The 26,331-nt window shown below is 47.7% G+C and overlaps 1 protein-coding gene across 4 annotated transcripts in view; it reads right to left on the bottom strand.

The window, feature by feature from the left end:
• Positions 1-6,319: 6,319 nt before the first annotated feature.
• Positions 6,320-26,331, bottom strand: part of GDPD5 (glycerophosphodiester phosphodiesterase domain containing 5) — a 152,092-nt gene continuing 132,080 nt past the window's right edge. For 2 of the 4 annotated variants that reach the window (XM_048493778.1, XM_048493777.1), the window contains exons 12-17: positions 25,386-25,543; positions 23,979-24,126; positions 18,229-18,311; positions 16,566-16,580; positions 9,291-9,403; positions 6,320-6,846 (exon numbers count right to left, since the gene is read on the bottom strand). In XM_048493778.1, coding sequence (XP_048349735.1) covers positions 6,731-6,846; positions 9,291-9,403; positions 16,566-16,580; positions 18,229-18,311; positions 23,979-24,126; positions 25,386-25,543 — 633 coding nt within the window. In that variant the 3' untranslated portion in view covers positions 6,320-6,730. Of the gene's footprint in view, positions 6,847-9,290; positions 9,404-16,565; positions 16,581-18,228; positions 18,312-23,978; positions 24,127-25,385; positions 25,544-26,331 lie in introns of those variants that run through there. The other 2 variants (XM_048493779.1, XM_048493780.1) reach the window with 2 other exon arrangements.

Here is a 26,331-nt window from a genome sequence, read left to right as displayed (position 1 = left end):
CAGCTTTTTGTTCCCGTGGTGATGACGTGCGCGGAGGATTTGCTGGAAAATAGACTGTGCACAAGAGAAGACTCCCCCCCAGCCCCCCCCCCCCACCAGCAGAAGGGAGAGTGTGAAAAGAGAGAAAAGGAGAAACGCCTGAGCTCAGATTGTCCCCGGGGGACAGCTTACAGCTTGTGACCCATCTGGAAACCCAATTGGTATCCAACAGCAGCAACCAGGTTGATGGAGAGATTTGCAAAATGAGTGTTAAATGAAGATGTTATGGGTGGAATTCATGAGCGCATTGAACGGTTGAGGGGGGCGTACTATCTTCCTAACTGGCATGTCACTAGCATGGCGTAGTGGTTCAGAGCGGCTGACTTGGGATTTGATTCCCCGCTCCTCCGCATGAGCAGCGGACTCCTATCTGGTGAACTGGATTTGTTTCCCCGCTCCTATACATGAAGCCTGCTAGGTGATCTTGGGCCAGTCCTCTGAACTCTCTCAGCCCCACCTGCCTCACAAGGTGTCCATTGTAGAGAGAGGAGGGGAAAGCAGTCTGTAAACCACTTTGAGACGCCTGAAAAGCAGGAGTTCTGAAAAGCCTCCCAAAGGGTGCTTTGTGGCATTATACCCTGCTGACATCCTTCCTCTCCCTAAATGCCACCCTCCCCAAGCATCACCTCCCCCCCCAAAAAAAAAATCTCTAGGGACTGCCCAAGGAGTTGGCAACCCCCACCTTGAATACAACAGAGGACCAAATTCACTCCTGAGAAGAAGAAGAAGAAAAAGAAGAAGAAGCAGAAGAAGCAGAAGAAGCAGAAGAGGAGGAGGAGGAGGAGGAGGAGGAGGAGGAGGAGGAGGAAGACGACAACAACAACAAGGAGAAGTTTTGGATTCAAATACCGCCCCCCCTCTTCTTTCCTGTAAGGAGTCTCAAAGTGGCTTACAAACTCCTTTTTTCTTCCTTTCCCCACAACAGACACCTTGTGAGGTAGGTGGGGCTGAAAGAGTTCTGAGAGAACCGTTGACTAGCCTAATGTCACCCAGCGGGAACTGGGTTTGATTCCCCCGCTCTGCCGCCTGAGCTATGGAGGCTTTTCTGGGGAATTCAGATTAGCCTGTACACTCCCACACACGCCAGCTGGGTGACCTTGGGCTAGTCACAGCTTCTCGGAGCTCTCTCAGCCCCACCTACTTCACAGGGTGTCTGTTGTGAGGGGGGAAGGGCAAGGAGATTGTAAGCCCCTTTGAGTCTCCTGCAGGAGAGAAAGGGGGGATATAAATCCAAACTCCTCCTCCTCCTCCTCCTCCTCCTCCTCCTCGTCTTCGTCTTCTTCTTCTTCTTCTTCTTCATTTGGAGGAGAAGGGAAACAAATCCAGTTCACCAGATAAGAGTCTGCTGCTCGTGTGGAGGAGTGGGGAATCGAACCCACCTTTCTTAACCCCCTACACCACACTGGCTCTCTTAAAATTTTAAAAAGCCACTCACACAACAAATGGAGCTTTACACGAAAGAATCCACTGATGAACATTTGTTGCAAGGAATGTACTGAACATATGCCTGAGATACATTCTACATCCTAGGAAAGTATAACGATGACTCCTACGGTATGTGAAAAAAAATTGCTTTTCTTAGGAGGTTTTTTGTATATCTATATCTTGATCTTAAATGGGCATTTGTTGAGGATATCATGTAGTTGTTGAACAGCAGGAGATTAAATATTAAGCACCACTGCTACAAATAGCCCCGGTCGCATTCTATCCTTAGAGTGGCTTATATCGTTCACTGCTCCGTATTTTCCCCTCCTCACAACCCTTCAAGTTAAGCAGATGTGACACAATATACTATTAAGGGTGACTTTTCCCAGTCCCGGCTTAGTGCTCTCACCTGTACATCACATGGGATCTCCCAAGTTCAGGTGGTTTGTACCTGTATGGATGGAAGTGTTTTGTGCATGAAATAAAACCTCCTTTCAATCACCCCTCGAAAGAATCACATTTAAGCAGGAATCACATTTAAAACCTGGTGGTGTTTGCAGTATTTACTGAAAGATTCCTTCTTAACTATTGCCTGTCTGTTACTGTTATAAATAAATTAACCTCATGGTAGGGAAATGTGGTATGAAAAGGTACGCGTGAGGAATTATTTAATAGCAGCACAATCCTATGCAGAGTTAAGCGCAGTGATTTAATAGGATTTAGAACACCTTCATAGGATTGGGCTGTAGAGTACCTCCTGAAGTCGCAAAGGAGTTTTGTAATGCTCTGGACATTTTCATTGAAAAGCAAGGTTTTCTTTAGCAGCGGCAGAAAGTTAAATGTTGGACGTAGTTTGCGTTTAGTGTGGCTATATGTTCAAGAAAAAGAGCCTTTCATACTTCAGCATTTTAGTAGCTTTACTATCTTTGTATTCGCCCGGAAATAAAAGCAAATCAGTTTTATTTATTGCACTTGATTTAGAAGAAGAAGAAGAAGAAGAGGAGGAGGAGGAGGAGGAGGAGGAGGAGGAGGTGTAGTAGTTTGGATTTATATCCCCCCTTTCTCTCCTGCAGGAGACTCAAAGGGGCTGACAATCTCCTTGCCCTTCCCCCCTCACAACAAACACCCTGTGAGGTAGGTGGGGCTGAGAGAGCTCCGAGAAGCGGTGACTAGCCCAAGGTTACCGAGCTGGCGTGCATGGGGGTGTACAGGCTAATCTGAATTCCCCAGATAAGCCTCCACAGCTCAGGCAGCAGAGCTGGGAATCAAACCCGGTTCCTCCAGATTAGATCCTCCAGTTTTATAACGCACCCGGTTCCTCCAGATAATCAAACCTGGTTATATTGATTTATAATCAAACCCGGTTCCTCCAGATTTATAACCCACTTTCCCCCCCAAGTGGAAACCCAGAGCACTTTCTACCATCACCACATAGGGTTTTCAAGGCAAGAAAAAAAGCAGAGGTAGTTTGCCATGGCCTGCCTCTGCGTAGCGCCCCTGGGCTTCCGTGGTCGGTCTCCCATCCAAATACTAGTTAGTGCCAATCTTGTTTAGCTTCTGAGAAGTGACAACATTGGGTTGGCCTGTGCTATCCAGGTCAGGGCGACAGACACACAGAGGTGGTTTGCCATTGCTTGCCTCTGTGTAGCACCCCTAGAATTCTGTGGTCTCCCATCCACACCCCGGAATGCCCTCACCCCACCCGCACAGGGGCACATGCCAGGTGCTGTGTGCAACCCCCCCGGTCCCCTTGAAGCTACGCCTCTGCCTGGTGAAGTCTGGGACACAAGAGTTATCTCTGATCAAGCTGAATGTAATTGTAGACATTATTCTTAGTAGAAGGTTTGCCGGGACCACCATAGGAAGTTGCCACCCCTTACTTCCTGTCCTCTTGGCTTCGCGTCCTTTCTCCATTTTGAAAACAGCAGTGATGTGAACGGTTGCATGGCTCGGAGCCTATCCGTAGACCCTCCTCTGCAATCTGGACGGGCTTTTGGTCCCCGAGCAATCAGTTCCACGTACCTGGAAGCTGGAGCTGGTGCAGCTAAGCTGCTTGCCAATACATCTGTCCAGATGTGTATCACGCTAGTCGTCAAAGAACCGCACTGTCTCCCAATTTGCTTCTGGGCCCAATTCAAGGTGTTGGTGCAGTGGCGTAGCTAGGGAAAATGGAGCCCGGGGCAGACTCCCAATTCCCCCCCCCCATGGACCTGCGCGCCGCCCCCCCCCCGGTGCCCCACTTTCCTTGCCCAGCGGCAGGGAGGGGAAAAAGTGGAAGCCCCTTCTGGCTCTCCTCGGCCCACACCTCAGACAGCAGCTGAGCCAGACGACGGGCCGAGGCCTGCCCAGGTAGCGCCTGGCTGTGCTCCATGCCTGGCTGGATGGCAGAAGTGTGTGTGTGGGGGGTAATTTTCTGCCCTCCCCACATGACTCAATGGGGGCCGCCTGGGGCGGTTGTCCTCGGATGACCCCGTTATAGCTACGCCTATGTGTTGGCATTAACATACAAAGCCCTCAACAGCTTGGGCCCTGCCTACCTAAAGGAACTTTCTGCACCTGTAGGCACCTGTCTGGGCACTGAGGTCTCTGCTTGTGGTACCTCCTCTGCCAAGATATGGGGGAGGGGCCACAGGTGGGCTTTCTCTGTGATTCCTCCCAGGCTTTGGAATAATCTTTCCTCAGAGGTTCGCCAGGCGCTTACCATGTATGGGTTTAGGCACCTGGCAAAGACTTTCCTCTTCACCCTGGAATTTGGTTAGTCACAGAATCATAGAGTTAGAAGAGATCCCGAGGGCCATCCAGTCCAACCCCCTGCCATGCAGGAACACACAATCAAAGCACTCCTGACAGATGGCCATTCAGCCTCTCTTTAAAAACCTCCAAAGAAGTGAACTCCACTGTCGAACAGCCCTGATGGTCAGGAAGTTCTTCCTAATCTTTAGGTGGAATCTCTTTTCCTGCACCTTGAATCCATTACTCCGTGTCCTAGTCCCTGAGGCAGCAGAAAACAAGTTTTCTCCCTCTTCGACATGGCATTCCTTCAAATATTTAAACATAGCTGTCATGTCCCCCCTTAACCTTCGCTTCTCCAGACTAAACTCTAGACCTTTTACCATTTTGGTGGCCTCCTCTGGACCCGTTTCAGCTTGTCAATATCCTTCTTAAACTGAAGTGCCCAGAACTGAACACAGTATTCTAGGTGATGTCTGACCAATGAAGAGTAGAGTGATACAATTACTTCCCTCGATCTAGATCAGGGGTAGGGAACCTTTAACACTCAAAGAGCCATTTGGACCCATTTTCCACGGGAAAAGAAAACACTTGGAGCCGCAAATAATTTTTGACATTTAAAATAAAGATAACACTATATATATAGGGGTTTTTTTTACCTTTTACTCCGCTCGTTCTGAGAAGCGCATGGATGCGCCCGCCCAATGAAGCCGGCGGCTCGGCCTTGCTGGCCGCCAGGAAAACACCCGCCCCAACGGGGCGGGCGAGAGGGGAAGCCCATGGCAACGCCCATCCGACTGTGGGCAGTTGGTGCGCCCACCCTGCTGCCTGCAGGGCAGGCAAGGATAAGGCCGGCGGCTCGGCTCGTGGAGCCACAGTGCAAGGGCAGAAGAGCCGCATGCGGCTCTTGAGCCGCAGGTTCCCTACCACTGATCTAGACGCTATGCTCTTACTGATGCATCCCAGAATCGCATTGGCTTTCTTGGCTGCCGCATCACACTGCTGACTCATGTTCAGTTTGTGGTCTACTAAGACTCCCAGATCCCTTTCGCACGTAGTGTTGTCAAGCCTGTGCATTTCGTTTTTTTCTGCCTAAGTGTAGAATCTTACATTTATTTCTGTTGAAATTCATTTTGTTAGTTTTGGCCCAGCTCTCTAATCTGTCCAGGTCATTTTGAATCCTGCCCTTGTCCTCCAGGGTATTAGCTACCCCTCCTAATTTGGTGTCATCTGCACATTTGATTAACATGCCCTCCGTTTCATTATCCAAGTCATTGATAAAAAAAGTATTGACAATACATTGTATTGACAATACATTGATGAAAAATATTGAATAGTCTACCGGGATTCCCCCTCTGTGAGGCTGCTGATTGTGGGGATGGGAGTGTGGGTTAGTATTGGGATTTTAACTTTTGTATGTTGTAGTACGGTGGTGGCGAACTTTTTCGAGACCAAGTTCCCAAATTGCAACCCAAAACCCACTTATTTATCACAAAGTGCCAACACGGCAATTTAACCTGAATGCTGAGGTTTTAGTTCAGAAAAAAGGTTGGCTCCGAGGCGTGCATTACTCAGGAGTAAGCTTGGTGGTAGTCGGTGGCTTTGCTTTGAAGCAACCATGCAACTCTTCCAACGGGTGAATCAGGACCCTAGGAGGGTTTACTCAGAAGCAACCCCCACTGCCAGCAACCAAATTTACTCCCAGGTAAAGGATCGTGCTTTAGTTCTTTGCATGAAAATCAGTGGGGTTTAACAGCGCTTAACAGGGTTACCTACACTGCTTCCCAAAAACTAAGTCTTAGGTTTAATGCTATTATTCGAGCCCAGCGACCCAGGCCAGCCTAGATGTGTTTGGTGCGGTGGGGGCGACTCTGTTTGCGCGTGCCCACAGAGAGGGCTCTGAGTGCCACCTTTGGCACCCGTGCCATAGGTTCGCCACCACTGTTGTAGTATTTTTAAGAGATGAATTTATGTATGGGGAAGTTTTAATGTTGCAGCCACCTGGAGATCTTGCATACAGGTGAGGTTTAATTTTTTAAAATAATAATAAATAAATACCCAGGGTGTTGTTGTTGTTTTTTGAAAAACCAAGCAAACACAAAAAGCAACAACACTCCACAAAGAGTTTCACAACATACATCTTTAAATACGTTCAGCTAACAATCGCTGCACCGAGGAGAGGAGCGGAGAATACAAGGGGGGTTCTTCTACCCGCTGGCTCGTCCCCCGCGTCCCAAACTGTGGTGGGCTGGCCCAGCCAGAAGACGGCATTTCCGGTCGCCAGCTTCTTCCTTATGAATATGTACACCCTCCTGCCCCAAATACGCAAGAAAAAGGACCAAAAAAGGGGACATATTTACAAAAAACACATCCCGACCCAACTTCAGTCTCCAGAGAGGCACCAGGCCACCCTCGGGAAGTCCACTACGGTAACAGTTTGGTAGGAGAGGAATCCGATCCTCAGCTGCTTCTGGAAGAACGCTTGCACCCAGAGAGAGAGAGCAGGGCGTCCCAGAGTCCACTGGTTTCCTGCCCTTCAGTTGATGCGTAGCTTCACGTCTCTGTGGTCCATGGGCGTGACAACTTCGTTGGCGTAGCCGTTCTCGGAGCACAGCGACAGCTCGTCTGTAGTCTCCACTCCGCTGTTGATTTCTGAAAAGGAAGTGAAAAGAGAGGCTAACACAGTGCAGCCGGAAAGAAGGAAAATACGAGAAAGAAATACCACAAAATACGAGAAATACCACAAAATACGAGAAAGAGTGCATTGTGCCTGTTGTGTTACACAAAGAGCAAAAGTGATGTGCCTGTTGTATTACACAAAGAGCATAAGTGGAACCTTGTGGGAAGTGTACATGAATTAAATCCCCACAAGCAGGGATTTCGCACATTGTCCAGCAAAAGTGTAGAGTCTCCAGTTGATACCACGGAACGTGCAGAATAACCTTGTTTTGTAACGTGCCAGTTTGCTACGCAGATTTTCCAGGTGCAGACAGAGGAAGGAAAGGGCAAAATCTTGTCGAATGTTGTTCATTTGCGGTCACTGTTCACAATGTGCACCAGCAGACTCCCCCCAACAGGGAGCCGGTGCCCCGAGGTGTCCGTACACCCCCTCACCTTCGGTGTGTGTGTGTGTGAGTGCTTGATATTTTTGATTGCTTAGGATGATCTTTTATTGTGAGTTTGCATTGTGCTATGAGATTTTTATGGCTTTTATTGTAATCCGCCCTGAGACCGTGGTAAAGGGCGGGGAACGAACGAATGAATGAAGTTGTGAAGCTGACAATCCTGCAACACACACATACACAAAAGTGCAGAAGATGTGAAACTGTTTGAGATTCGATTTGAATCCCGTAGCAACCTAGAGGCCAACAAGATCTTTGGGGTTTAAGCTTAGTGAGATGGAAAGCTCCGTTTGTTAGCTATTACCGAGTTAGCACAACCAAAGCTTAGACCAGTGGTGGCGAACCTTTGGCACTCCAGATGTTATGGACTACAATTCCCATCAGCCCCTGCCAGCATGGCCAATTGGGGCTGGTGGGAGTTGTAGTCCATAACATCTGGAGTGCCAAAGGTTCGCCACCACGGGCTTAGACCCTGAAAACCTTGTTTTCTCTAAGGTGCTACTGAATTCCTATCTAGGTCTTCTACAGCAGACCAAGACAGCCACCCTCGAAAACTGTTTGGGGTGAGTAAAAGTGTCCCGGACTAGCAAAGCAAGCCAAAATCCACAGCCAGAGAGGTGCAGCCGTTCCCAAGATCATCTGCCGTGCAGCTTAAAGCGAGGTCCTGTCACTCTTACCTTTATGGTAGGAACACGAAATGCCCACAAGCCTGGTGCCACCTAGTGGCTAAGACCTGAAAGACACATTTCCAAAAGATCGATCTGCACAGAAGGAGATGCCGTGGAGCTGCCTTCGGGGTCTAATCTGTGGGGGCCCCTTTGCTATCAAAGTTGGCAGTGGCATAGGAGGTTAAGAGCTCGTGTACCTAATCTGGAGGAACCAGGTTTGATTCCCAGCTCTGCCACCTGAGCTGTGGAGGCTTATCTGGGGAATTCAGGTTAGCCTGTGCACTCCCACACACACCAGCTGGGTGACCTTGGGCTAGTGACAGGTTCTTGGAGCTCTCTCAGCCCCACCTACCTCACAGGGTGTTTGTTGTGAGGGGGGAAGGGCAAGGAGGGTAAGCCCCTTTGAGTCTCCTGCAGGAGAGAAAGGGGGGATATAAATCCAAACTCCTCCTCCTCCTCCTGCAAATTGTCACGTGGTATCCGAACAGCCCCAGGCAATGGCCAAGAGAGTGAACGTCTCAAATCCTGTCGCTGCCAGGAATTCACTAGAAAAAGGTTTCAAGTCAGGTGGCACCTTCAAGGATTGGCTAGGTGGCTTTTGACAGAGGTGTGCTGTTAGGCTTTCTAGGCATCAGACTAACCGGTTTATGAAAAACGATTCTGGATTAGATCTGAACCACCGGACATCACTTGCCTAATCCAACAAAAACGTTCTCCGGCAAATATTTAGGTCTTATTAATGCTAAGCACCTCCTGCCCCCAGAATGCTGGAAATTTTTCTAGAAAAACAAAGGAAAAGTAAATTAAACCAGAGGTGGGATCCAGCAGGTTCTCACAGGTTCCCGGTAGTAGGTTACTAATTATTTGTGTGTGCTGAGAGGGGGTTACTAATGGGTGATTTTGCCACGTGATTTTTGCCTTAGTTACGCCCCTCCTCTCAGCAGTAGCGCGCAGAACTGGAAGCAGTCTAGCAGGAGGTGCACCGGCGTGCGTGGCAGCCTGCGCCTGCGTGCATTCGTTTCCCGCCCAAGGACCGGCGCAGCGGCTGCATCCTTGTCACAGCCCCGCCCAGGAATGCCCCACCCCTGGAAGGCCCGGCCATGCCCCCATCATGCCACGCCCAGCCCAATTGGTGCTACGCCACAGGTTGAATCCCACCACCATGGGAACCTGTTACTAAAATTTTTGGATCCCACCACTGAATTAAACTGTTCTGTTTCTACAAGGCCGAGCGACCAGACAGCGCAGGATAGAAGCAGACGTGTTCTCTCCACAGATTTCAAAGCACGAAAGCGCCCGTCCTTACCCGAAAAGATCAGTTTTTCCTTCATGATGTTGACGTCCCGGCTGGACCTGCGCACGGCGGCGCTCAGCATGATCTGCTCAGGATTGTAGGTCCTGATGCTGCCCAGGCGCCACCTGCAATGGGAACCCAGAATATCAAGAACTCGCCACAATCGTCCCAGCGCTGTTTCTACCCTGCAAGGGGAGCAATCAGCTAGCCGACACGCATTTGTGTTGTCTGTGCTCTGTGCCCTGGGCTCGATGCAACGCACGCACGCACATACACACACATACACACCCCGGTATTAATCACTGGTAGACCTTTGTTCTTCGAGAACAGGGACTCGGCACTATCTCTAGGCACATCCAGGTGGGACGCCACCAAAGAAGACATCTGATATTGGGGTGCTGAGTGGTTTCCGGGCTGTGTGGCCGTGTTCTAGCAGCATTCTCTCCTGACGTTTCGCCTGCATCTGTGGCTGGCGTCTTCAGAGGATCTGATAGTAGGAATGGAAAGCAAGTGGAGTATATATATTGTGAGGTCAAAAGGTGAGGCCCTCTGAATAGAGTAGCCTGGCATGTGAGTCACAAAGAAGTCTGTAGCCTGGGAGTAACGTTGAAGATAGCAAGGTCAATAGGTGAATGCATCTGAATAGAAGTATCCTGGTCACCTATTGACCTTGCTATCTTCATTGTTACTCCCAGGCTACAGACTTCTTTGTGACTCACATGCCAGGCTACTCTATTCAGAGGGCCTCACCTTTTGACCTCACAGTATATATACTCCACTTGCTTTCCATTCCTACCATCAGATCCTCTGAAGATGCCAGCCACAGATGCAGGCGAAACGTCAGGAGAGAATGCTGCTAGAACGTGGCCATACAGCCCGGAAACCACACAGCACCCCAGTGATTCCGGCTGTGAAAGCCTTCGACAAGACATTTGATATTTATTTACTTCATTTACACTCTGCCTTTCTCCTGAGTGGGCTGTCAAAACAGCTCTTTCCCTCTATTTTATCCATGAAAGGCAGACTAAGACTAAGAGTGTGCAACCCCAGCGGCTTCCCTGGCAGAGCGGGGATTCAAACCTGGGTCCCTCAGCTTCTAGTCTGACACTGTAACCACTACACCACACTGGCCGTTCACCACATCTTTTGCCGAGCAGGATGCAACCTCCCCCCCAATGAGGGCCACAATCCCTGCTACGGTCTCTAGAAGAAATGAAGGTTGAGTGGTTTAGGTTGGCTGCAGGGAGAGGACCTCTGGCAGAAGATACTAAGGTCTCTTGGTACACCACTGGTACGCCTAACCTAGTGGTTACAGCTGGCCAAGGTTCTCGGCTGGGTCAAGAAGTCCTTGGTCTAGATCGGCAGCACCACATGCGCAGTTGGATCTGTGGGGGGCCGGCCCCCCACAGAAAATCAGATCCTCTGAAGATCAGATCCTCTGAAGATGCCAGATCCTCTGAAGATCCGATCCTATGCGATGAACACACACAAGATCCAGCCAGTAACTTTGACTTCCACAACGCCTAGTAGACACGTAAGCCATCAAACATTACTCCATCCACAAAGGATGTGAGTAGATCTACCATTATTCCACCCACCATTTCACCAGACAGAAACTTAAGGCAAGCTAAATGTCATGACTCTGGACCTCGAGCAAATTTTGCAATAGGCCTACATTTCCCAGATGACTTCTGAGCCTTGTGATTGGACCAGGGGGCCATGTTGGCAAAGCGGGCACCAATCAGTGTCAAGGAGGCAGAGCTCTAACAGAGTATATGAGATGTTGGCCAGCTCAGGAGGAGACTTTACTCCCTAAGCTGAGGTGTAACAAAGCTGCTTTGAAAGGGAGCTGATTCACTGACAATGGTCGGTAGAGCCTGTAGTACCACTGTGTGCCAGTGCCAATGGTTGGTAGAGCCTGTAGTACCACTGTGTACCACTGCCAATGGTCGGTAGAGCCTGTAGTAAAGTAAGAACTACAATGGTTGCCTCAGGGAGCTTCGCTGCTTTCCAGCCAACTTCTTTCTTCGCAAGTTTTGCCCTGTATTAATTCTGCCCCATTTGGTGTTGCCAACCGCCAGGTGGTAGCTGGGAATCTTCTAGGCCACGGGTCTGCAACCTGCGGCTCTCCAGATGTTCATGAACTACAATTCCCATCAGCCCCTGCCAGCATGGTCAATTGGCCATGTTGACAGGGGCTGATGGGAATTGTAGTTCATGAACATCTGGAGAGCCGCAGGTTGCAGACCCATGTTCTAGGCTTACAGCTGCTCTCCAGGTGACAGGTCGGTTTACCTGAGGACAATGACCATTTTGGATGGGGGACTCCTTGACGTTATACCACGCTGAAACCCCTCCCCAAGCCCCGCCCTCCTGAGGCTCCGCCCCACAAAGTGTCCAGGTATTTCCCAACCTGGAGTTGGCAACCATATACTCCTGGTACTTGTTTAATAAGCCATTTTCTTGCTTATTCTGCCTAGTTCTTTTCTTTAAAAAGATTAAAATCTTACTAATCGACATTTTTCCAATACCCAAAAACACACACAAAGAGAAAAAAAAATCAAATTACAAAGTACTTATTCCATAAGTTTCTTCTACGCTGAATAGTAACCCTTTTTAAAAAAACTGTTGTAGCACTTGATCATTAACAACCTAGTTAAAATTAAATCTTTAATATCGTTATTGATTGTAAAAAAACTCACTTTTCTCTACTGTTTCTTCTTTTAACAGCCAACCTTCACAAACAACTAATCATCAAGTTACTTGTTTTTCTGTTTGGTCTAGACCAGGGGTCTTCAAACTATGGTCCTCCAGATGTTCATGGACTACAATTTCCATCAACCCCTGCCAGCATGGCCAAGTGGTAGGGCTCATGGGAATTGTAGTCCATGAACATCTGGAGGGCCATAGTTTGAAGACCCCTGGTCTAGATATTCGATCAAGGATTTCAAATTGTCCATACATTTAATTAAGTTCTTTTCTTTCAGTAATGAAGTTAACTTGGCCATCTTTACTCTGCCTGGTTCTTCACGTCTTGAATTCGACCACCTATTAGGGTCTGCCCTGACTAAAGAGGAAAGAAAGGCAGGGAGGGAGGGAGAGATCCCAGCAAGCGATGTCCCATCTGCGGCAACCCTGCACAGCCCCACAACATTCCGTTGTGTCCCCATGTTGTATCTCCTCACACACTTCACAGTTCCCGGCAAAGGTAGGAAGACCTGGGGGTTTAAGGGGATCATGGCCAGAGAACATAACCACCATCCATTGTGCGTGCAACCCGCCCAACCCTGCAAAAATTATCTTCACAGTTTGGCAGCGCGACACCTCGGTTTCTTTTCTTTCTGTGCAGAAGTCGAGAAGGTTGGCGCATCATGAGAGGGCAGGAAAGAGAGAGGGTGACGACGACAGGATGAAAAGCACAGGCATGTGTAGAAGCAGCTTGGATGAGGCGAGAGGAGGAAGGTGAGACCTGCAAAGGCTATACCCACTACCCACCACCACCAGTGAGACAGTTTGGGAACAGTGCGGTATAGGGGGACAATTCCACACAGGGGAGGAAATCGCTACACACACACACACACATCGTTTGCACACACATTTATTTTGCACCTTTGGGGGGGTGGGATTCTGCAAAAAAAATACCCACGTGAGCTTGAAAGCAGCAGGCAGTTGGGATTCCCCAAGCGCCTCCGAAAGCAGCAGTGCTCAAATTTTAGGACCCTGAAGCCCCCCATGTGGATTAAACATTTCTCATGGACTCCCCAAGCACCTTCCCTTTTCACTCCACCCACCAGGCAGTCCGTCCGTCCGTCCGTCCGTCCGTCCATCCTTCCTCTCTCTCTCTCTCTTTTTCTCTTTCTTTCTTTCTCTCTCTCTCTCTTTCTTCCTTTCTCTCTCTTTCTTTTTTCTCTCTCTCTCTTTCTTTCTCTCTCTTTCTCTCTCTCTCTTTCCTTCCTTCTTTCTTTTTCTCTCTCTCTCTCTTTCTTTCTTTCTCTTTTTCTTTCTTTCTCTCTCTCTCTTTTTCTTTCTTTCTTTCTTTCTTTCTTTCTTTCTCTTTCTTTCTCTCTCTCTCCTTTCTTTCTCTCTTTCTTTCTTTCTTTCTTTCTTTCTTTCTTTCTTTCTTTCTTTCTTTCTTTCTTTCTTTCTTTCTTTCTTTCTCTCTCTCTCTCTCTAAGCCCATGTCAGTAGAGATGTATGCCCCGCGGGGCCTTCCACCCTCCCTCATCCCTCAAGTGACACAGCAAGACCTTGAGCGGCTACTGCTTTAAAACAAATCTCTCCAATTCGCTTTTATCATCTCTGTGTGGCCTACAGGGTCAGGCCTCAGGCAGTAGCTGATTCTGTAAGACCACAACCCCGAGATCCTCATTCGGAAGGGTCTTTGTGCTCAAGACATTGAGGAAGTTCCTAATATCTTCTAAATGCAACTGAGCAAAGGAGTTCTCAGTGTAATGCTGGTGAATGACATGGTGTCTTGCCAGTCCCTTTCTTGGTTCCTGAGGAGTGGTTTTAGAAACTGAGCAGGGCCGGCCGGTCTTCTGTCCAGCACGACTTCTGCTTGGCCATTGGAGATTGGATTAGCCTTTTATAAACATTACCCTGGCAGTAGCTCCCAGGTCCGCACGAGGATCTGCACCATGTGACCAAAAGGAAGATGTGGCGGCCATTTGGGGGCTGGTTTTGCCTTCCGCAGGGCAAACACCTTGTGGCTGCGTCCCCCACACTGAGGGGGAATTCCAGAGGTGCCCGCAGGTCACAAAGGTTGGGATTTGCCAAACGGGCCCGGAAGGTCTTCTGGAAGCCGTACGCAGAAATAGAAACAGACGCTTCTAGCTCCACCCTCTGCCCACCCTTGCTAGATCAACAATCCACAAAACATGAACTTCTGGTGTTGCACTGAAAACAGCCATTATTATTTGTGGATGCAAAAATGCTGGGGGGAAGAATTGGGACTAATAAAAGGAAACACTTCTTCACGCAACGTGTGATTAGTGTTTGGAATATGCTGCCACAGGAGGTGGTGATGGCCACTCACCTGGATAGCTTTAAAAGGGGCTTGGATAGATGTATGGAGGAGAAGTCGATTTATGGCTACCAATCTTGATCCTCGATCTCAGATTGCAAATGCCTTAACAGTCCCGGTGCTCGGGAGCAGCAGCCGCAGAAGGCCATTGCTTTCACATCCTGCCTGTGAGCTCCCAAAGGCACCTGGTGGGCCACTGCGAGTAGCAGAGTGCTGGACTAGATGGACTCTGGTCTGATCCAGCTGGCTTGTTCTTATGTTCTTAAAAGGCATCTCCCTGTCGCTGTGCTAAAAGTCTTTGCTTTGGAAAATAAGAGCGAAGCCCAGTTCAGTTTTACACAAAAATAATATTTGGTGCTAACCAGCCAGCCACAACTGCCGGGGGCAAAGGACAGCGGAATTCCAAGAGACAGTATTAACTAGGCTACTCTCCAATTGGAAGCTTACCAGCTGTTCGGCATCCCAGCCCACGTCAGTGGCTCCAGCTGTGACCCATACTTGGCTCGTGATGGCTCATTCGTTCACACATGCAGGAAGATTCTTGATAGTACACCCATCAAGTAGTCAACATGCATGTGTAAACCTGGCCTCAATTTGCAGAACTTTAAAAGGAAGCAATGGACACAAAGAGGGCTTTAAAAAAATAAGATGGGATCTCAAAAATAGAGTGGAAGTATGCTTTTTTTCCTGAGTTGGACATACATAGAGGCAAAAAAAACTGTTAAAAGAAAAATTCCTTGAATGGGATCATCAAAGATCTTTAATAGCAGCAAATTCAATTCACTCACCTCTAAATCAATCACTAGTTGAAGCAAAGGGTTGTATGTCTCATTATTTATTCTATATGATTAATTTTAGATTAAGACGTGCATTCTCTTTGGCAAGATTCAATATTTTGCCATCTGCCTTACTCGAGGGTTGATTCAAAAAAATACCAAAGGCCGAAAGATTATGCCCTTGCAACAGCATTCAAGTAGAAACACTAGAGCCGTGGTGGCGAACCTTTGGCACTCCAGATGTTAGGGACTACAATTCCCATCAGCCCCTACTAGCATGGTCAATTGGGACGTCTATGTATTATGTATTATGTCTATGTATTATGACCACATATAGCCAGCAGTAATTTTCCTAGCTTCTGTCAGCATCCGAGGACGTTTAAGTGAGTCAACTTAGCTGAAGGAATGTCCTATAGTTACAGAAGGACCATGTATATATTTTAGTATTTAGTATTTTAGTACCAGTGTCTATAATTGTGAGCAATAATGGGCAAATTTTGTATGCTTATTTTGTATGTTTATTTTATGCCAATAAAGGCTTGTTACTTACTAGCATGGTCAATTGGCCATGCTGGCAGGGGCTGATGGGAATTGTAGTCCATACCATCTGGCGTGCCAAAGGTTCGCCACCACTGCACTAGAGCATATCATGTTTCACTGTCCAAATAGGGAATACTTAAGGTATATCGACCATTGTTTACATCTTTTAATGTAGATATGACAGATGATCAAAGGATAAAGTATTTCCTGGATGGATCAAATCAGGATTTTTCGGAATTAGTTGCCAAGTTTCTGTTGGATATAATTGGTACATCTGCTAAGGGAAATTTTTATATTAAATGATGGTTATTTGAGCTGTAACTATGTTATTCTGGTTGTAAAATGTTTCTGGTTACAAAATGTTTTACTGTATGATGCCAATAAAGGCTTTGTGTGTGTGTGAGTTGGACATACAAATCATGCTTGCACTGAATGTTTTTGGAGGCTGGAAGCCTTCTTGAGACAATGGGTAATTCAAGGCATACCTGATCAGTGATTCATACAGAGTTGCAGCAGGTTGCTTCCTCTGAAGGCAGACTGTTTTACTCAGTCTTTGCATTGGACGGATTGACTGATCTACGGTAATCGCACCAGGTGGAGAGACGGCCATCCATTTACTGACTGAAGTTGAAGAAGCAAACAGAGACACAGAGAGCACCCTCCTTTCTGTGTCCATGTTCTGGCCTCCCAGGATTGCTTGAGGTACAGCAGCAGTTCCCTTCTACACATACCCGTGCAAGAATTATGCTTGGATTCTACCAAAAGACTACATAACCCAATTTCCAGTCCCACGTGCAATCAAACTTTCAGCAGGGAGAACCTCGAGCGGATTTCTTAACCGTCGTAAGGAATCCATCCTACGGATAAGCTCAAATTCGCAGCAATGCCGTAAACGGGAAAAATCAAATGAAAAAGAGGAGGAAGGTGGGATGAGGCGCCAGAAATTACCTGATTATGTGATAGCTGTAAAGATGCCAAGATGCAGCAGCAAAGAGAGAGAAAAGTGAGAGAAAGAGAGAAAGAGAGGAGGAACATGCAACGTCAGAGCAGTAAGAAAATAAACAAGGCAAGAAGGCACCAAGAGCCCCTTCCGAAGGCATCGGGGGTACATATTCTCCACCCTCTAGCAAAGTTAACAATGCGGAAGACAACGAGAGGCACTTTTAAACCGATGATGTCAAGGGGGGGGGGAGCCCAAAGTGGGTGGGGCCTGCCCCATCCCTTCACCAGCCCCTTCTAGCTTCACTCTCTGTCCCCCAGTTTGATACTGGCCTCCTAATCCAGAGCGGGCACCCTTTGCCTGTCTTTACCTGAAGAGGTATGGGGACCTAGAGACTCACCTGCTCCCTGTAACTGATTTCACGGCTCTTCGATGCCTCCCTGCCCTATTTTACCCACATTGGTACGGCTTGCGCAGGCCTGTTCTCCCTTTTTTACTCTAATCTGGCTGTCGTGTAGTGACACCCGAATCCTTGTCCGGCCTCTGGTGGATAGGCAACCGTTGCCTTGTCTTCTTGGGGGACTCCTCAGAGGGGGTGTGTGTGTTAGTACCCCCACACACTAAATCTGATCTCAGTTTGTTTCTGAGCTGTTACTTGCCAGTCCTGTCCACCAGGATAACTAGTCTGTTATTGGCATCCCTGAACACTGACTATCTACTATAGCTGGGCCCCAAGTTCTTCTCAGACTATTAATCTCTCCCGCTAACCTGAACTCTAAAATGGTTATTTTCTCCCCCTCCCATGACTAAAGAAAGGGTTCCCATATTTTATTTTATTTATTTATTTCTTGAATTTGTAGACCGCCCCATCCCCGGGGGGCTCTGGGCGGTGCACAGCCCCATGGAAGATAAAGTCAGATCTACATTCCAAAGGCAGACTATCCCCGTATGCCTTGTTATCCGCTGTCACCCTAGATCTCTTCGCCTCCGCAAACTTTCTGGAGGAGCTGCAAAGTCCAGGATTCCAACTTTGGCTGCCTCCACCCAGAAAGGGGGCATCTTCAAAGCCAATCCGGGCATTCAAAAAGGCAAGAGGGATAGCTCGCGTTGGCCCAATGCATGCCCAGGATTACGTTTAAATCCTTCTCACATCAAAGGCCTTGCATGTGGAAAGGTAGCATGTCAAGCTTTCTAAGCTTAGCTGGTCTAAGCTAAGAATTTGCCATCTTGACATGCGAGCGTTTCATATCACATGTGGGAAGATTGTGAAAGACCAGCGTTTTCATCTGCTCCTCCCAGCAATGGTGCATTTTGGAAACGGTTATGTCCCACAGACTCGTCTGGCCCCTGGATTCTTTTCCTGGGATGAGTGCTGAGTTATGGGTGTAGCATAGTAGTTCCCACCTTGCCCGACCCACAGAGTAAAGAAACCACATGGGAGGGACAGAGACTTTTGAAAGCCTCTGCAGAAACTTTGCAGCCAGGTTTATGACCAATTCTACTGTGCACTCCCCAGTGGCTTTCTACGTGGAGCAGCGTGGAGCAAAGACGGTGACTACACCGGGACAGCTGTTTCCACGGCCCTCTTCCGCACACCCCCTAGGCACGGTTGGGGCCAAATAGCAAGGGTCACATAACAAAGGAGAGTCGACCTGCAGCGGCGCTACTTACTTCTGGAATATAAAAACGCCTACAATTACGGTAAATGAAATGAGATCGGCTGTTATCCAGATTAGATTGTAGTCATCCAAAGGCTGGAAGACAAAAAGACAAAGACGCCCAGACACCTTTGCGTTAGTACATCCGTCCCAGGGATTATTCCTTGCTTAATCAATTAATTTTGATTGATTTGTATGCCGCCCTTCCCCAGCAATAGGCCCAGGGCGGCTTGCAAGAAATCAATTTTAAAATCCAGTACTATTAAAACCCAGTATTATCTATGGCCCTGTCCACACATGCACTTTCAATCCACTTTCACAACTGTTTGCAAGTGGATTTGGCTATTCCGCACAGCTGCGAAGTGGATTGAAAGTGGATTGAAAGTGTGTTATTCTGCATGTGTGGAAGGAGCCTATGTCTAAATCAGGGAGGAGGGGGAGAGAGAGAGCTGTTCTCGGTTTCAGATTTGATGTCATAAGCTCTCTCTCTCCACCTAACTGAATTTGGAACAACCACATTCTGGACGCCGGGACAATAAAACTGGCGCGATGAAGGAACAAGCGCACTCCACAAAGCAGAATTACATCCAAGCAAATATAATGGGGAATAATCTAGCAATGGTCTTTGTTAGAGATGTCGAGAAGAGGTTGAGACTCTCTTTCACGTGTGGTGTTGTAAAAAATAAATAAATCAAGAAGTATTAGATAGCAGTACATAGGAAAACGCAAAAAATCCTTAAGCTAAAATTTTCCTTTCATTGCCAAAACTATGTTATCGGGTATTTTGCCTGAAAATCTTCCAAAGTTGCAAGGGTAATAGTTGAATACTGTTTCACAATACTAGAACCAGGGGGCATTCATTGAAAATGCTGGGGGAAAAGAATTAGGACTAATAAAAAGAAACACTTCTTCACACAACGTCTGATTGGTGTTTGGAATATGATGCCACAGGAGGTGGTGATGGCCACTCACCTGGATAGCTTTAAAAGGGGCTTGGACAGATTTATGGAGGAGAAGTCGATCTCTGGCTACCAATCTTGATCCTCCTTCATCTCAGATTGCAAATGCCTTAGCAGACCAGGTGCTCCGGAGCAACAGCCGCAGGCCATTGCTTTCACCTCCTGCATGTGAGCTCCCAAAGGCACCTGGTGGGCCACTGCAAGTAGCAGAGTGCTGGACTAGATGGACTCCGGTCTGATCCAGCAGGCTAGTTCTTATGTTGGAAAACTGAAAACTAACACGGAACTCTGGGGAGATAGTCAGAGAAAATGCTACAATGGCCAAATTAACAAATCTTGTAAACGGACGGGCAAAACAAGAGTTCGATGAAAAATGGGAACTGTATTTCTTGTATGAGGCTGAATCAATTATGTAAAAATAATAACAATAGTAAGAATATTAATTTGTTATTGATTAAGGTAAATAACTGCTTTTGATTAAGATCATAATCTTGATTAAGATAAATAACTGCTTATTTATATAGGCACTGTTTTAAACTGCATTATTATTGATATTATTGATATTTTAACTGTTTCAAATATTGTATATGATTTTATGCTGTGACCCGCCCTGAGGGGAAAGGGTGAGATAGAAATCGAAAAATAATTTAATTAATTTAATTTGTTAGATATTCATCGTTTTGGAACTAAGGTTAGAAGGTAAGGAATTTTGAAAACTGATGTTCTCTCTAAATGATACCAGTGCTGTAATTCCTAAGATCCAGTATGTTAGAGCTAACACACACACACACACACACACACATTTTCGTTTCCTCTTTCTGTATTTTCTTATCTGTTTTAAAACGATAATTGAGAAAATCAATAAAAATATTATTTTAAAAAATTAATGTAATGGGGAACATAGGAGAGCAAATGAGACAGGAGTCTCATCTTGAGCCCAGCAAAGGGATGCCGAGCAAGTCAGAATCCAGATAGGCTTCTAGGCTCAACTTATTTTGAAACACAACTTAAAATGACATGCATAGCATCAGTCACAACGAATCCTTGAAAGATTGGTTCGTTTTCTTCTGAACTGGAATTTCCTTGTTTAAATAACCCATTGGCAAAAGACTTCAGCGTTACTTGGCTCTTTAAAACCAACTATAATTTATTTTTGAACTTACTACAAGTGGAACTCATCACAAGGCTTTCCATAACAGGGGGGAGTTACCGCACAGACTCAATGGTCCGTTTTTATTTGCATTTCGGCATTTTGTGCGTTTTCCTGTTAGGCATCCTAAATATTGGTCTCCTTGCTTTCACTGAGGATTTTTACCTGGGTGGAATTCTACTTTGTGGGGTGCTCTTTCTGTTTTATAGGGGCAGTAATACTGGGAAAATGAGAGACTAACATGCTAATTTATACCAAGTGCAAAATCTGGACTTCTGAGTGAAGAAAACTATTAGACAGCGAGTGGACTACAGCCTTAAGGGAGAAATAATCAAAGGTCTTCTGAATTGCCTCCTATTGGATCTGGGTGTGGCAAAAAAGGATGGGAGCAGAACTGAGCCACACCCCAAGAGTTTATGGAGGGACCGAAACCCCAGTACTGGGGGCAGGTCAGGATAGATGCAATAACTTACAATTCAGAAGAAGAAGAGGAGTTTGGATTTATACCCCACCTTTCTCTCCTGTAAGGAGACTCAAGGTGGCTTACAAGCTCCTTTCCCTCCCTCTCCCCACACCTTGTGGGGTAGGTGGGGCTGAGAGAGTTCCAAAGAACTGTGACTAAGGTCACCCAGCAGGAATGTAGAAGTGTGGAAACACATCTGGTTCACCAGATAAGCCTCTGCCATTCATGTAGAGCAGGGGTCTTCAAACTATGGCCCCCCAGATGCTCATGAACTACAATTCCCATCAGCCCTGCCACTTGGCCATGCTGGCAGAGGCTGATGGGAGTAGCAGTGCCTCGAATCCCATAATCTGGAGAACCCGCTAATTTGAACCCCTGATCGCCTAGAAAACCATGGGCAGGTGAACCTATATGGCACTCAGATGTTCATGGACTACAATTCCCATCAGCCCCTTCCAGCGTGGCCAGCTGGCCCGTGCTGGAGCGAACTGATAGGAATTATAGTCTGGAGTGCTCATAAGGGATTACGCCCACCACTGAGGTAGAAGAATGGGGAACCAAACCCTGTTCTCCAGATTAGAATCCACCTGCTCTTAACCACTGCGCCATATTGGGCTGGCAATTTTGTAAGTCATTGCATTTGTTGCTTAAAGGAATCCTCCCCCCATTCCTCATTAGAGCAACCCCCCAGGAACCGAACAAGCCACACAATCCAAGGATATCCTTCAATTCACCATAAAAGTCACCTCTCACTCAAATGAATGTGAAACTTGGGCTGTATTCATCAACGAAGCAAAACCCATGGAAAAGCCGGACGTGGGAAAATTGAGCCACTAGATGGCAACCGGAAACCAGCAAATTAATCGTCGCGGCCGGGAAACAGCAGAGGTTGCTGGAGCAACGGTGTATTTGCATGATGGATGGATGAGACCCAAATAGCGTTACAGCCCTCCCGTTGAAAAAACAAGAGCGTAATGTCGAGGCTGCACGTAATGAGCACATATTAATGAGGCACATGTTAAAGGGGGGGGGGGGAGACATGACAGCTACGTTTAAATATTTGAAGGGATGCCATGTCGAAGAGGGAGCAAGCTTGTTTTCTGCTGCTCCAGAGACCAGGATACGGAGTGATGGATTCAAGGGTGCAGGAAAAGAGATCCCACCTAAACACTAGGAAGAACTTTCTGCACTGTCAGGGCTCTCCGTCAGTGGAATTCATTGCCTTGGAGAGTGGTTGGGTCTCCTTCTTTGGAGGTTTTTAAACAGAGGCTGGATGAACATCTGCCAGGAGCTCTTCGGCTGTCTGTTCCTGCATGGCAGGGGGGTTGGACTTGATGGCCCTTGGGGGTCTCTTCCGACTCTATGATTCTATGTGTGGTAAAGCCCTCTAGAAAGCTCAGAGATGCCGCCTTTCTGGACGCAGACTGCATCCCCCACACGAAAAAAGGTCAGTGTACAGATACAGTTAAGGCACAGGTGTCAAACTCGCGGCCCTCCAGATGTTATGGACTACAGTTCCCATCATCCCCTGCCAGCATCATGCTGGCAGGGGATGATGGGAACTGTAGTCCATAACATCTGGAGGGCCGCGAGTTTGACACCTGTGGGTTAAGGAATCTATGGGGCTGCCTCAGAAGCAGTCCAGACCAACATTCCCTGTAAGCCGCGTGGCCGCGGAGACACCTTTTCGATGCCGTGCAGATTAGCCCGCCGCGCAGCCAGGGGGATCTCTCACAGGTGGCTCAGTTCCGCACGGAGGTAGGGGACTTCCGTGCACAGGTATAGAACAGTTAGAGGGACTATCGTTCCAGAACCCTGGATCTGTCCAGCTCGGTACCAGTCACTTGGACTGGAAGCAGTTTTCAAGGGTCCTGGGCTCAGAAACAGCTTTTCCATGCCAAAGACTATTCTGAGATCCTTTTAACTGGAGCTGACGGGCTGGACACGCAACTTTCCACATGCGCAGTAGGTGCCCCGCCGCTGAGTTGTTCAGCTTATCACATTTTCCACAATCAGTACCTGGTGCAATGCTACAGGTGAATATTTTTTCCTTATCCTTCTTGTGCCACGTGGAACATGCAGGTGTCCAGAAATTACAACAGGTCTCAAGATGACCAAGGTCAGGTCTCCTGGAAATGGCTGCTCTGGGGAGCAAACTCTATAACCGTGGTGGCGAACCTTTGGCACTCCAGATGTTATAGACTACAATTCCCATCAGGCCATGCTGGCAGGGGCTGATGGGAATTGTAGTCCATAACATCTGGAGTGCCAAAGGTTCGCCACCACTGACATAGGGTTTTCAAGGCAAGAAAAAAAGCAGAGGTAGTTTGCCATGGCCTACCTCTGCGTAACTCTTGTGTCCCAGACTTCTTCAGGCAAAGGCGTAGCTCCAAGGGGACCAGGGGGGGTTGCACGCCACACCGGGCATGTGCCCCTGTGCGGGTGTGGTGAGGGCATTCCGAGGGTGTGGATGGAAGACCATGGAAGTCCAGGGGTGCTACGCAGAGGCAGGCAATGGCAAACCACCTCTGTGTGTCTGTTGCCCTGGCCTGGATAGCACAGGCCAACCCAATTTTGTCAGTTCTCAGAAGCTAAACAGGATTGGCATTAACTAATATTTGGATGGGAGACCAACCACGGAAGTCCAGGGGTGCTACGCAGAGGTAGGCCATGGCAAACTACCTCTGCTTTTTTCTTGCCTTGAAAACCCTATGTCAGTGGTGGCGAACCTTTGGCACTCCAGATGTTATGGACTACAATTCCCAACAGCCCCTGCCAGCATGGTCAATTGGCCATGCTGGCAGGGGCTGATGGGAATTGTAGTCCATAACATCTGGAGTGCCAAAGGTTCGCCACCACTGCTCTATAGCTTTGTACCCAATTAAGTTCCCTCCTCTATCTAATTTTCACTTCCCGCTCCACAGTTCTCCAGGAATTTCTCACCCTCCCTCCCTGCGATCCCAACATCAGAATTGCCCTCTGTGACCACACCAAAGAGCCCCCTTACCCTGCATTCTATCGCCAAAAGTGGACAGCCCAGTGGAAACTTGTGGCCTACCTTTGCAGAGTTGGCAGAAGAACGAGGAACGCCTCCACAATTACCGACCCGCAAACACCCCCACCCCACCCCCCCACCTCCAGTGCTTGGATCAGACCCCAGAAGAAACTCCGGCAAAGCTATGCCCGCTTACCATGAGCCAGAGAGGAGCAGTCAGCCTGCGGAGGGCGTGAGAGTTATCAGAGGTGACGGATTGAACTCCGGCGCACCAGAGGATGGAGTAAAGCCACGGCTCGTTCACAACGTACAGGTTCACGCTCAGGTTGGCAGCTGCATACTCCCTGTTGGAGGGGGGAAAGGCCAGGTCTTAGAACAGTGATGGCGAACCTTTTCGAGACCGAGTGCCCAAACTGCAACCCAAAACCCATTTATTTATCGCAAAGTGCCAACATGGCAATTTAACCTGAATACTGAGGTTTTAGTTTAGAAAAAACAGTTGGCTCCGAGGCATGCGTTGCTAAGGAGTAAGCTTGGTGGTCGTCGGTGGCTTTGCTTTGAAGCAACCATGCAACTCTCCCAATGGGTGAATCACGACCCTAGGAGGGTTTACTCAGAAGCAAGGCCCATTGCCAGCAACTGAGCTTACTCCCAGGTAAAGGATCACGCTTTAGTTCAGCACATGAAAATCAGTGAGGTTAACAGCGCTTAACAGGGTTACCTACACTGCTTCCCCAAAACTAGGTCTTAGGTTTAATGCTAAGAATTGAGCCTAGTGGCCCAAACCAGCCTAGATGTGTGTTGGGGGGCAATCTGCACGTGCCCACAGAGAGGGCTCTGAGTGCCACCTCTGGCACCGTGCCATAGGTTCGCCACCACTGTCTTAGAAGTAGCCAGGGGCTCTCTTGGTGCTACCGTTCAGCAAAATGCAAAACAGAAACGTTTGGCAAACGTCATGAGAAACAATTGAAAGAAAGGGAGACTGTCGGGGGGGATTGTAGCTAGTTGAGTGAGATGCACCCCTAGCTCAATGTAACTGCTACAAGATATATGTAACCAGCCTGCTATATGTGATCACTGCTGCATTGGGACATTCTTTCCTATGGTGTCCTACGGTGTCATTTTCCCATCAGCCAGAGCCTCTTGTAAACAGTTTGCTTATCGTCTGCTTCAGATCTCTGGTTGGTTCCAGATTTCTGCCAGTCAAATCCTACTGGATGTCGTATTCTGTGTAACACAATCTTGTTCTACACAATCTTATTGTTTTAATTTATTCATTGTTATTAATTGCTGCTGAGTTTTAATGGGTTAACTTTTATGTTGTATTAATCTGCTGTTGGAAACAGCCGTGTTGTGAGCCGCCTCAAGCCCTTCAGGGATGAGGCAGCCTACAAACAAACAAACAAACAAACAAACAAACAAACAAACAAACAAACAAACAAACAAACAAACTAACTAACTAACTAACTAACTAACTAACTAACTAACTAACTAACTAACTAACTAACTAACCCGGCTTGAGTTCCAGTGAGAGAGGCGGACAGTAAATAGCGTCAGTGAAACAAATTAAAACGAGTGAATTTTTGGAGCCCAAAAGGTGCACCTGATATCTTCACGGGTGACCTTGGTGTACCGCAGATTCAGTTTCCGGAAGCCTTCATCCCGCAATTTTTGAGCGTCTGCCTTGGTGCCAAAGGTCTGCTGGAATCCCGGGGCTACCTGCTGAACCAGCTTTCGCTCTGTGTCCGGCAGCCACATCACCTGAGAGGAGCAAAGATCGACAAGGATTACAACAAGAAGAGCCATTTTTGAAAAGGCAACATGGGGGTTTTTTTAGAAGAAGAAGAGTTTGGATTTATATCCCCCCTTTCTCTCCTGTAAGGAGACTGAAAGGGGCTTACAAACTCCTTTCTCTTCCGCCCCCCCCCGCCCCCCCACCACAAACACCCTGTGAGGTAGGTGGGGCTGAGAGAGCTCCAAAGAACTGTGACTAGACCAATATCACCCAGCTGGCATGTGTGGGAGTGCACAGGCTAATCTGGTTCACCAGATAAGCCTCCACAGCTCAAGTGGCAGAGCGGGGAATCAAACCCGGTTCTCCAGATTAGAGTGCACCTGCTCTTAACCGCTACACCACACCGGCTCGCTATGAAATTGAAGAAATTGATCATGAAATGCAAAAAATACGGTGTTTCTCAACTTCTAATTACACCAGTGCTATAAATATGACGAATATCGTTCAACCAAACGGCACACTGAAAAATAATATTGGGCCGGTTATGTAATAGTGTCAGCTTGAGTTCTCCTCATGGCTTTTTAATCTTTTCCTACGCAGCCCAGCCTTTGCAAACGGAAACAACTGCCATCATCAGTAATTGCCCCATTTCTTCCCAATTAAATCTTTAAATAGAGGCCCGTCTCTAAGTACTTTAATACACGGTGCTGGGTGACATGGTAATTAGGGCCATCCTGCTCATATTTTAATATGGGATGTGGTAAGAAGGGGGAGGGTGCAAAGCGAATAAATAATCATAATAATGTATTGTCGT

Source organism: Sphaerodactylus townsendi, linkage group LG04 (assembly GCF_021028975.2).
Source record: "Sphaerodactylus townsendi isolate TG3544 linkage group LG04, MPM_Stown_v2.3, whole genome shotgun sequence".
NCBI classification, from domain to species: domain Eukaryota; kingdom Metazoa; phylum Chordata; class Lepidosauria; order Squamata; family Sphaerodactylidae; genus Sphaerodactylus; species Sphaerodactylus townsendi.
The sequence above is the reverse complement of the archived record's forward strand: the minus strand, read 5'-3'. Positions and strand labels throughout refer to the sequence as shown.